We start from the raw sequence: 12,897 nt of genomic DNA, 5'->3' as shown, positions 1-12,897 counted from the left end.
TTGTTGCAAATGATGAGGAAAACGTGAGGCACTGCTAATCTTCTTAAAATGCTTGACACTGAGCTGTCTGCTCGGCAGACTCATCAGCAATCAGCTGGCTGTAGTGAATAAGCCGCTGACAGAATATATTAACATCTCAAAAACAAAATAATAAGATATTCCATGTTTTATATCATTATTTACCTGTTATTTTAATAACGGGCTTGGTCGGAGTGACTTTGTTGAGAGGTCTTTTTTCATTCCTCATTTTGCATGTTCGATCTGCTATTAAAGGGCCAGAAGTGCCGTTGGTCTCGCAGCAAGGGTCTTATGCCGCTATTGTTTTGAGGCTCGAGACACATAAACGGTGATTTCAAGGCCCATTGAGCGCGCGATGGATTGTGCGCAAAATCCGCTGACGAGTGGAGACCATTGATTATTGGAGGAGCTGGTGGAGTGACGCTAGAAGTTGTAAATCTGTCCGTCGAAACATGCCTCTCTCAAACCCCCCATTTAGATAGATAGATAGATAGATAGATAGATAGATAGATAGATAGATAGATAGATAGATAGTGTTTTGGGGTTTTTTTTATTGTTTTTGTTGTTTATTTATTCATATCTCGTCCATCATCAAATTGTTGTTGCCTTGCAGGGTCGCATGTGTTGGATCAAAACTTGCTACTTGAGATAGATTCAATTAACTGGCAAGAGATTTTTTTTTTACTGAGTTGCAGCCGCTGGCTTTATGGGGTCGTGTAAACTATTCCTGTTGTGTACTAATGACATCTAGTGGTACTATATTAAACTACAATCTCCCTTTGGTTTAATGTATCTTTACCACATACAGTAAGAGTCTGTGTGGTGGCGGAAGAAGTACCACAATACTGAAAAAGTACTCTACAACTACTATGGAAGTTGTAAAATTTAATTTAAAAATTGTAATAAAAAGTATTAAAGGTATACTCACAATGACCCCTGTTAGTGTGTTAATAATTTTGACTGATTATTATATTTGACACATTTCTGTGTAAACAGCATTTCAGTGTTGTAGCTGGTTGAGGTAGGGCTTTAAATATACTTGGACTCTGTTTAATCTTTAATAAAGCACCATATTTTATAAGATTATCATGGGTTTTGTGTTTTGAATCTTAATCTGCAGAGTAATTACACAAAGGAACTACAGATGACAAATAGATGGAGTAAAAATATAATAATTACCTCTGAAATGTAGTGAAGTAGAGATAAATCAAGTAGCATTAAATGAACAGAAACTCAGCTGTAATTCTCAAATCATTTTTATGTGTCATTACACACTAATTGGCATATTTGCTTAAATCTCTACTTATTTTGGTCAAAATATTCAACAATAATGGTAAAAAAAAAAAAAAAAAAAAAAAGGAATGTGGCAAAAAATCTGTTAAGAGTAAACATGGCTGCACACAGTATCCATTTATACATAATTAATACCTCAGGCCACTGAGAGTTCCTTGTGCACAGTCCGGGCAATGAACTATGTGTAAATCTTTTATTCAATCTTCAACCCTTACTGAGAAAAAACATATTTTAGAGTTTAAATTTGGCTCAAATCATGGTGAAATGTTTCATATCTTAGTCTCCTATCTCTCTTTTTGGGACATGTAGAATCAGTGCCAGTTTCTCTACTGGAAACAGGAGGAAGAGAGTATCTGGAGAGCAGATACATCAGCTAAAATAGAGCAACCTATTATTAGCTACATGGTGGTTTATTAATGAGAATCAGTATTTGTTCATACTATTATTTAATATATAATAGTATGAACAAATACTGTATGGTATTATTAGACTATATACCATACCTCTTATAACACCTCTACACAAAAATAAGAGACTGATGTTAGGTTAAGGTCTGTATATTTTATTAAGCTTAACACAGAAACCCTTCTCGTTGCTACTTCGCTCCCCCACACACACAAGCACACAAGCACACACACATGCATTTCTGACCCAAATACAAGTATGTGCTTGGAGTCATACAGCTGAGCCTGGTACTCTCTATATCTATTCTACACTAAGGATTTCATCTCCACACCTCCTGCGTTTCGCTTCACTAACTCACACACATGCTCTTCCATACATCCACCTCTGCCTCATCCACCTGCCAGTCCCTGAGCATCATCGGCATCATCAACCTGCTTTTCTCCTCGCCCCACCCCTCCACGGGATACACACAACTGACACACTTTAACTCATAGCTTGATATCTCCTCTCAGCAGCCATACCAGCAGCTGGTGCAGAGATCTGAGACTACGTTTATTGGCTGTCCAGAACAGGATAGGAATGGCTCCTAAAAGAGAACCCTCCGTTAAGAAGTCTCCTTCACCAGTGTCCCAACCCAGACTGGGACCCCCTTTCCCCTGCCTCCCTGCAGCTCCTGCAGCTCCAAAACCAGCTCCAGAGCAGAAGCCTAGGATGCTGCGTCCTTCGGATTCACCATTTGACCCCAGTACTTTGGAGGTGAGTGGAGAAACTGCAGTGTACTTTTTGTTACAAAGCTAATGCGGGGCATTCATACATACTTTATGTTCTGTTGATCGATTTTATTCCATCCTTAGTATAGTGTTTGATCATCTTAGCCAACAAAGTAAACCTATACAAAATAGTGATATGTTGTCAGATGTCAATTACTAATGTAAAACATCAATTGCTGGTTATTTGTAGCTTTCTTTGACTCTGAAGGTAACTAGACAGGCAAAGCTCTCAGCATCAATGAGAGTGAATCTAAGCTAAAAAAAGAAATGGAGCACTGAAGATGAGGCAGTCAGTCAGTCAGTGGCCTCCTTAGGGAGAAAGAGGCTGTTCCCTGCCAGAGTACATGTGCTATTTCTTTCATCAGGCAGGTGATCCCATCAAATTAGTAACCTAACCTTTGTGACCTAGACAGCTGCAATTGTAAAATAACTTAAAACTCTAAATCAAATATAAATTTAAGTCAAGTGTTTACTGTAAATTAAAAATGTAAATTTTTACTTTACAAATCTTTGTTATTTGACAAAACTACGAATCAACTGCAAAGAGAGTAAAGAGAGTATACTTCCTGATAGGTCTGTATCAGACATCTGATGACAGCTTGTGAGATACATCAGAGATAAAACCGGACTAATATATCAGAGGGACAAACAGTATTTATTGATCATCACTGGCATGTCATAGATATATTAGCAAATGTTAGCTGCTAAACCACTATAAAGTAGCTAACAACTATATATACCACTGTATTTAAAAAATACAGCATATAAGGCATCAAGTAAATACCGTCATTATTTCATAGTTTGTCCACCGGCAAATTCTTTACTTCGTTACATACATACAGTACTAAAATATCAATCAATATCACTATTGGAATACTAGTAAATTTTGCATTTACTTAACTATTATGGCAGTCTAAAATTTGAGTCCCATTTCTTCAACCCTCTGAATGACTGGAAATTAAGTATCAGTATATACAAAATGTCAGTAAATAGATGTAGCTGCTTTGACTACCCCGGAGAGGTAGGAATAGATGTGTTGAAAAAACTCAATATCTCATACTGATGCCCACATTAGACTTTGCACTAATGTGCGTTAGCTTTGTTGGTGCTTCAGCTTCATTGCCATCCTCATATGCTGAGTGTAATTTTTTGTGTGCACTGCATGGTTTCATGGGGTGACTGTCCCATTTAGCCTGTGAGCATATCTGTACCATATTAAGACCCCCTCTTCTGCTCACAGTGGGACCAGACACATGACAGGAGGCCAGAGCTTCTGCTGGGCAAAGACAGTACTTTAAGAAATGTGGCATCAGTCCATGATCTCACTGGCCTTAGAGTAATCCATCATTCCTGCATGGCCACATCCTTAATGCAAAGCCAAGCAAAGTCACTCAGTGCAATTATGCAAGTGGGGTCAAAATCACCAAAGTCAAATATACACCACCAGGGGACGAATAAAACATCTTAAAATGGTGTCCTAATCTGGGCACACATCACTAAATATAGGTTTCATACGTACTAACATGCCCATATGTGCAGTGGAAGAGATACTGGTCACTCTTGTCCATACTGGCTATGAAGAGATCCTTCTTAGTGCAGCTCTTATGTAAGAAGCAGAGAACAAAATCCACAGACCACCTTTCCTACAAAATGCATTCCATAATTCAGCCGAAGATAATAATAATAGCTTAAGCAGTCTGAGTTAAACAGATCAGGAGCATATATTCCAAAATCATTTTATGACATTCCCTCTTTGTCTCTCTGGTACAATATTTCCTTTCTGAGCTGCAGGGATAGTAACACGATTGTAAATTTTGTACTAAAAAGAACATCAACTGAAGATATCACTTGATTTGTCTGACTAAAACTGCTAAAACCTCATAATTAGCTTCAGCTAGACTTTAGAACACGTTTTTGCACATAAAAAGGACTGTGGATTTTGTTCCCCATCTCTTGCACTGGAGTTGCACTAAGCAGGACAGGAGTAATAAACACAGCGACCAATAATTCCTTCAATGTACATATGGGCATGAGTGTATTGTCCTATAAACAGACAGAAAAAAAAGTGAACCCATCCGAGCAGTTTGATCAGCATAAATGACATTTAGCCTTCTTGCTCTTTATTTCTGCTATGTAACAAGTTATAATTCCATGTACATATCAACTGAATCATAAAATGCAATTTTTAAGGAGCTTTAAGGCATATATCACACGTACCGCAAATCACACATCATCCCTAGACCTTTGTTCCTATATAAGGAGTGTATGGTTGCTCAGGGCCCTCGTACGGTGACGTTATTACGTACTGCTGCTAGGGTTTTCTCACCCTGCCTCTCAGAGCCGTCACACATTCTTTGGTTCGCCGACGCCTCGGACACACCTCAGCCGACACAGCCATGGTGGGTTTTTCGTTCCACTCGACTTAACTTAACATTACACGCAGTTCTTGTGTAGTTAGCTAACAGTGTAATGCATTAAGAAAATCTGTTAAGTTTTGCAAAGATGTTAAGTTGCGTTTGAATATGTGGATTGGCTCCTTGGTCGCTAGCGGAAGTGCAACTTTTGAGAAGCTAGCTAACGTTAGCTTGCACGGTAGCTAAAGTTAACAATTACACAATAAGCTAAATAACGTCACCAAATTACCCGCTCGTAAATGTATTATTTTGCAATGTGCTACACTTGGGGAATATGTGGTTTTAGTAACGTTAAATCTAACTAACTGAAAATTTTCTAAAAGCCTTTGAAGTTAACCGGAGTTAGCTTTGCACTCCGTAGTAAAAGGAACCATCTTCATTTAGCCTAATTTCTCTTTGAACAGTCTGACTTCTCGGAAGATCAAATCCTCGGTGAGTTTTGAGTTTTATGTTGTGACATATTTCAGACCCCGCTTGTTTTGCATGCTTTCATTTCTGCTTGATTCAAATGGCACTTTGCCCTGTGTCTCCACTATCACTCTGCTCTATGCCCGCCTCCTGTCATAGTAGTACTGGTTTTAGACAAACGTTAGGTTTTTCTTCTTTATTTCCGTACTGTTTCATCACTTTCCACTTGCAACTGCTTGTCCTTTCCAGATTGAATTTAACCTGGATCAGATTCATGGTAAGTCAGTGTAAAGGGTCCGCCTTAGCATTAAACTGATGGCTATTTCGGAGTGTTCAGGGTGTGATCTGCATGTTGGTTTTGGATAAACCAAATCTGTTTTTAACTGTGAATGAGGCGCTTTGCACTGTTTGGTACGTCAAAATCAGTCACATTTTGCATATAACGTTGTAATACTTACTGGCTTTCACTGTGTGTTGCAGTGTTTTTGTATGTAGTCAATCATGCATTAGCAGTACTTATAAAGCTAAACATATTCAAAGCTCATATCTGTTCTTGTTGTTCTGTTGGACTGTAGTCATTCCTGGTTATGTGAGATTGCCATAAACTTTCCCTGTTATCTTTCAAGCGGCTCATCTCCACGAGATTGCCCTTTTTTGGTGCTGGATCCAGTGGTGGATGGTTTTTGTCCTAGGGCTGGTTTGTTTAATCACCGTTGACATAATAGGCTATGGCTACTCTTCACTCTCCTCCTACTTTCCTCCACTCCTCTAATACCAAATATGGTGTTGGGGAAAAGTGCTCTCATGCCAGAAGGGAAGAGGCGCATTCCTCAGAACAGGAAAAACTCCACAACAGTGCCTGAGCTTTTTTGGGAGAATAGCTTGTTCCATAACATTAGCAACAGCCTGCTGCCCGGATATTGTGTAATCCAAACCTATGTCTCGCTGATTGCTAGATCTTAGCTTAGCTCTTTGTTTGGCTCTTGAGATAAACTAGAATGCCTGTTGTTAGATCAAAGCAAAATCAATCAATCCTGTGATCAGTGACAAGATTGCATCATTGCTGATAGTTGATCAAGCTTAAACTTATAAATTTATTAATGTTAATACTATAGATGGCTCAGGTACCTCACATCCTTATTGACTGTTCAACAGCACAGTAAAACATTTATGTCAAAGTGAATTCGGCAAGCAGTAGAGGTGTGTCTAGTAAATGTGATAATTAAAACTTTGAACCACTGACACTGATTAATCTTTTGTTTGCTACCATAAAATGAGTGCCAAGTTATTAGAGATGACTGATCCATGCTGAAAGGGATACGTAGTGCAACATTACAACTTTCACATTAAGACACACAAGTTTGTTTGTTTGTACTATAATTTTTGGAGGTGATTGACTGAATTTTTTAAATTATGCACAGTTTTATGCTGTATTTCTTGTAAACTAGTTCATACGTTTGTGTTGTTTATCAAGTAAAATAGCAAAACATGTGTTGGTTACAACTATTCAATTAAGATTACCTGCTTTTTTTTTTTTTTTTACATTTTCTATCAATGCCTTTTGTTTTTGTTTGCTCTGAGGATAGTTCGCCTCAGTCGACATTCGCAAACCAATCATTGCTGGTTGACGTAAAATGCATCACTACCGGTGCACCAGCACCAGAAAGTCGTCACAGACACCAGATTTAAAAACTCCAGTATACTGCGAAATATGGAGAGATTTACCTGGCGATGATGGGCTTAATCAGCACTGTGTGAACTTATTTGGCAAGAACTTGAATGTAACGGATGTTCATTTATATATAAAAGTCCTGCACATAATTATTTTTTCTAACATACTATGTACATATCTCTTTGCTCATTTATATATTTATACAGTAATTCAGACACATCTGATGTCTTTGGAAATGTTATCTGTTATTGTTTTGCATGTTGAAACTGCAGCCAAGATGACAGTGCATCTTGTGTCAAATTGGTGCAACAGTTTTGCCTTGTTCCTGATGGTGTGTAGTGAAAATATCATTGGCCGACCAGATGACTAACACAAACATGTTATTTGCTGAATTGGGGAAGTTGGAGGGTGTTTTCATTGTCAGCCAGCAGAGTACAGAGAGTACACTGGTTTTAGTGGTTGCACCACACTCTCTCACGTGGGTGTAAATAATGTGATATTAATTCAAATAATTGCAGAGTTCAGTTATAAAAATGTAAATCCTGTGTGTTTGAACAAATTTTGTCTGCACAACATCAGCATGGAGTGACCCATAGAGAGGTGCACAATGTATCAATGTATTATTGATTGTACCAGGTAGACTGGCTGGAATTATCTTTCCTAGAGTGACATATGAAACTGATGTAGGCTTGTCAGTGTCGCTGTTTGTCCTGCCTGCTCACTTTAAAATTAGGCCTGCCAGTAGAAAAATAGATAATTTACAAGCTCAATCACTTTTCATAATCTGTGCTTTCTCTAGTCTGCTTGTTTTCTTCTTCACAATCTGTCTGGACGCTTTTCTGTTCTTTACTTTTTTCAGTTGCCTTACTGTCTCCATATCATCCCTCCATACATCCCTGTTCAACTCTAAATTGTTACAATGATTCATATCCCTGCTCTAATTTATTGTGTGTGTGTATCCTGCAGAGTTTAAGGAGGCATTCCTGCTGTTCGACAGGACAGGAGATGGGAAGATCAGCTTCAGTCAGTGTGGGGACGTCATGCGGGCCCTGGGACAGAACCCTGTCAACGCTGAGGTGCTTAAGGTCCTGGGCAACCCCAAGGCTGAGGGTGAGGGAGAAAAATTATATTTACTGGGAGTTGTGTCTTTAATGTAAATTGTTTGATTGTCACTATGCTGATTTTTGTCTCAAAATTCACGTCTTTCACTATGTTGTACTGAGTGTGCTGAGAGACTCAGACTTGCCTAATTAATTCTGTTTTGCCTGTGTTTTTGCAGAGATGAATACCAAGATGCTAGATTTTGAGCAGTTCCTGCCCATGTTCCAGGCCATCGCTAAGAATAAAGATCAGGGCTCCATGGAGGATTTTGTGGAGGGACTGCGTGTCTTTGACAAGGAGGGCAACGGCACAGTAATGGGGGCAGAGCTACGTCACGTCCTCACCACGCTAGGCAAGTTACAATTATATCATATACCCATAGATATCACTTAGCACTTTTTACTTAGAGGAAAACTGAAAAAGTGTAATCCCCAGAATGGAAAGCTATAAGTTGAATTAACTGTAATAAGAGTGTACACGGCATGAAAAATAAATGAATTGCACGTTTGTAAATTTGTTTTGCTTCAAGGATTTTTTGCCATCTAGTGTGTAAATTTATTCGCATTATTTTACTTATCTTTCCTTATCCTTTGCTTTCACATCTAAAAAATCATGTTAATGTCACTCACATTATATAAGTAAACGTTTTATATATTCCATTTTCAGGTGAGAAAATGACAGAGGAGGAAGTGGAGACGCTCTTGGCGGGACACGAAGATGCAAATGGCTGCATCAATTATGAAGGTGAGAGTCTAGGAAATAAGCAGGACCAAGATTGTAGGTTCACCATAATTAGACTGATGGTGTGTGAAAATGCTATTGCTATGAATCTGAAAATTATTCCGTGTAACCATTCTACCCAGTTTTGGCAAGGCGATAATGAAACACTGGTCATGCCTGACACCGAATGTTGACGTGAAATATTGTGTAATTTGAGGAAAAATAATAGTTTGAGTTTCTGTAAAGTTTTATGTAAATCCTGTTTATCTAAATGTTATACCAAACTGACTACAGTAATGCTTTGATGTAGTCCTATGAAGAAGTGGGTGTCTATTCATGTTAGCATCGTCCGCCTCCAAGTCATTAATTGACTGCTTTAAGAGGCCATGTATAATGTCAATTGCTGACAGTGTGTTCAATGTTCTTCTTCCACAGCATTTGTCCGCCACATCATGTCAGGCTGAGGGCCGGTACGGGCATTGGGTATACCATGAGATGGCACCTCCAGGCTTCCCTGCATTAAATAATCCACTACCATTAGGCTTTTCTAACACTAATAAATTGTAGTTGTGCTCCTCATATTGCCAAACAGCAACAATGAGCTGTTGCAAAGTAGATTTGACCCGTAGATGCCTGTGGGAAAGCCTGGTGGTCCCTCTCATCTTTAGTCCTGATGTTTTGACCCATGTGTAGCCTCCTGCTGTTCTGTCTATCCCTCCTGCAGCCCTCTGTCTTGGCCCTTGGCTGCAGCATGCCCCTCTGCATGTGTCTGGGAATCCCCTCAAGTTTATAAGGGGATATGGTGGACACACAGGGAAGTGACTGGTCTCATTCAGGGAAAAGACTGGTGGCCACTGTCGAGTCATTTGAGCTGCTGGGTGTGGAGATCATAAGACAGCTCTTCTAATCTCATTTGCATGTCATTGGTGCTATAAAAACAGGGTTATCCTCAGTTGGTGTTAGAGGTGCTACTCTTCTCGCAGATAATTGACAACCAGTTCATTACCTTGTAGACATGTTTTTAGATTCAAGTATTGCCACCAGCTTTGGGAGAGTGGACCAGTCCCTTTTTTCTACTAACCAGAGAATTGCAATAAGTTGCTCTTGTGCTGATTGTGTTCTCCTCTGTACTGACGGAAGCTGAATTTGTAGCTGGCCGCTCTCTGACTGGACTGTAGCTCCCTGATCTTCTCCCCTTTTCTCTGCTTCTCAACTAGAGGAAAGCATACAGCGAGGATGGCTTCTCTAACCAGCTCTTCTTGGATCATAGACATGGCCAAAATGCTTTTGGCTGAATAGGAGATAGAGATGATTACCTCACCTCTTTCTCTCAGTACCTTCTTCAGCCCTTTTTTTTCTTCTGGGTGATCGGAATATGGGGGATCTGCCTCCAAATGCAGCATCTCCCACCCAGCCTCACCAAAGCTGGATGAGGAGAGGGGCCTCAGCTCCACATGCTGTAGTTGGAGTAGGTCTCTGCCATAATGTAGTCGATGTGTCTGACATTTGTCTTTCTCATCTCTCTTTACAGAACTGGTCAGGATGGTCATGAACGGGTGAAGACGAAGAGCATCCCACTTTTTTTTTTTACCCTGTCACATGTACCCTCTTTTTGCAGTTGGCATTCTACATTCCCCCCACCCTCACCCCCCCAGCCTTTTCCATGGATTCATCTTCCTCATTTAATTTAAAAAGTGCCTTTACATTCCCCACAAAAGACAACGTTTGACCCTGGCCATTGCAGCCAGTACATTCACACGTGACCAACTTGTATGCATTCAGGAGTCTTTGTGCGTGCATTGTTTGCAATAACATTCCAAAATGCAGCACTTAAGACTTCTTAAATTTGGATAATGATATATTGTAACTATTGCTACTAGTGTGTCAGTATTGGATGGGACATTAATATATATGCATCGTAACTGTTAGCGACCTACTGTATCATTGGCTAAGACTTGCTTTGGCTGAGGAACATGTTCCTCTGATATCACGGTAAACCAGTATATTCAAAGCCATACTATCATGAGGTAGAAAGGAACATTTCAAATGGGTTCCCATGTTTTTAATTCACCCTACTTTTGTTGCTGCATTTAAATAAATGTCTTTCCTCAAAACCTATGTTGGTTGTTGTGAGTGAATTTGTTTGGTTCAACAGAATTAAGGAAAGATTTGTGTCCACCTTGTCTTAATAGCTTTTGCACTGTGTAATGATGTGGTTGCACAGTTTTTCCACTGACACAAGAGGGCAGTGTTGTCGCATGAATCTGCTGTGCTTCAAGGAACGGCATTGTCAGAATATACGGTGTAAAATACATGAGAATCAGCTCTTTGTGCTTTCTTAAGACAAATGAAGAACTCAAAGCAAGAGTTTAGATTTTAGTCAATAGACTATTATTGGTAGTCTGAGACAATTTAGGGCTTTTCCTGTTTGTTGCAAATGTTTACGGGTATTATAATAATAAATTTCAGCTAAAAATATTTTTTTACATATGTCTTACAGTTTTTATGGCCATGCTTGAAATTTCCAGAGAACAGATTTGGTGACCAGGTACCAGGATATGAGCAGGAGAAGCCTGTTTGGTGGCTTCCCGACCTTTTCTTCATTTTCCTCACAAGCAGCTACAACTATTTCCCCTCATTAGGCACCACAGCTATTGGAGTGTGGAGCTTATGTGTGTGGGGTAAGGTTCAGGAGGGTGTCATAGTCCACTGCTGAATAGGTTGTCCACTAATTACTCGGTGTGTGTGTGTGTGTGAATGTGTGTGGTCGATGGAAGTCAAGGCTATTGATTATTTTAATCCTCCTATTTGTGAGTCTGTGATCCTCGTGGCTCTGCATTCGACAGGGGAATCACTAATGGGCCTCAGCGCAGCCAGTCTCAGACCTCTCCCCGTCCAATTAACTTTCAACTGGAATCTGCCAGGAGAGAGAGCCGGGGGCTGGGCCCAGGCATGGCGCGGCTACATGCCTCTCCGCTCGGAAGCAACAGATTCACCAAATCCTTGAAGTCCAGACTGCCATCAGCTCTCTAGTCTAATTACATACTTTTCTTTTTGCCAATAATCTAAGAGGTATTCAGGATTTATTCTCTTTAACATGGAGATGATGCCTCTTTTTCCTGGTTTAGTGACTGATAAAGTGGCTTTATTGAATATTATGCCCCCCTGAATAAACTTGAAATTATGTGTGTAGAAAACAACTCAAAGTGTGAGAATATTCATCAGCAGACAACTTTTGTATCACACGTTATTTGTAAGCATATTTAGGTACTTTTCTGTTTTGTTTTGTTTCTGCACAATTATAATATGAATTTACATCCAGTTTCAAAATATCTTTATCTCTGTCATTTCATGCCATTCTTAATATAAAGTGCAGTTTAGATTAATCATAAATCTTAAGGCTGAAAATGTATCACAAATATTTTCTTTAAACAAAGAGCTATCTATTTAAAAATAGCAAAAACAGTCCATCTAGAATTCTAATTATATTTCTTAAAAGTTGGGGTAAAAAGAGTATATTGGATGATTCTGATTACCAGCACATCTCCACAAAGAAATAGAATAATAGTTTTGATTTAAAGCTGAGGCAATAGAAAATTTATGCCACAATTATAATAATTGATGAATCATTTTAAGTTAATTTTCAAGCAAAAAAGCCAAAAAAAATCACTGGTTCCAGCTACTCAGATGTTTCTTGAAAACAATAAGCAGATTAATGAATAATGAAAATAATCATTAGTTGCACCTCTAGTTTGATTAATCAAAAATAGGGTGTAATTAAGATGGGCATTTTAAGCTATTTACTATGGCACTGTAAACATACTGAACTGTATGTATTCAGCATGACTTCCATGAAATCTACGTGGGAATATCAATGAATTTAAAGATATCAATGAATTGATTTTATTTAATGAAAATGTCAGGAATTCCCTAGATGGAGTTATTGTTATTAGTGGACTGTGCAACAAATGGTCCTGGTTCAAAACCCTGATAAGCAATGTCCATTCAATTCACTGAACACTGAGCCAATTTGGTTTGTTTGTACAATTGATCACGATATTGTTGCATTTAAAAAGTATACATTGGCTGGATTTTT

General features: G+C 39.0%; 1 protein-coding gene across 2 annotated transcripts; it reads left to right on the top strand.

Annotated features, from left to right (window-relative positions):
• The first annotated feature begins 4,805 nt into the window (after positions 1 to 4,805).
• zgc:153867 (uncharacterized protein LOC337226 homolog) lies at positions 4,806 to 10,919 on the top strand. 2 transcript variants are annotated; one of them, XM_042409247.1, is made up of 7 exons: positions 4,806 to 4,885; positions 5,305 to 5,332; positions 7,947 to 8,090; positions 8,260 to 8,433; positions 8,748 to 8,825; positions 9,237 to 9,271; positions 10,333 to 10,919. In XM_042409247.1, the coding sequence occupies exons 1-6, from the start codon at positions 4,883 to 4,885 to the stop codon at positions 9,263 to 9,265; spliced, it is 456 nt and encodes a 151-aa protein (XP_042265181.1). In that variant the 5' UTR covers positions 4,806 to 4,882; the 3' UTR covers positions 9,266 to 9,271; positions 10,333 to 10,919. The 2 variants fall into 2 exon arrangements, with proteins under 2 accessions (XP_042265181.1, XP_042265182.1); XM_042409248.1 differs by lacking the exon at positions 9,237 to 9,271.
• Positions 10,920 to 12,897: the final 1,978 nt, after the last annotated feature.

The sequence above is a fragment of the Thunnus maccoyii genome, chromosome 4 (genome assembly GCF_910596095.1).
Source record: "Thunnus maccoyii chromosome 4, fThuMac1.1, whole genome shotgun sequence".
In the NCBI taxonomy this organism is placed as follows: domain Eukaryota; kingdom Metazoa; phylum Chordata; class Actinopteri; order Scombriformes; family Scombridae; genus Thunnus; species Thunnus maccoyii.
Note: the sequence above shows the minus strand (reverse complement) of the source record. Positions and strands in the feature narration are given on the sequence as shown.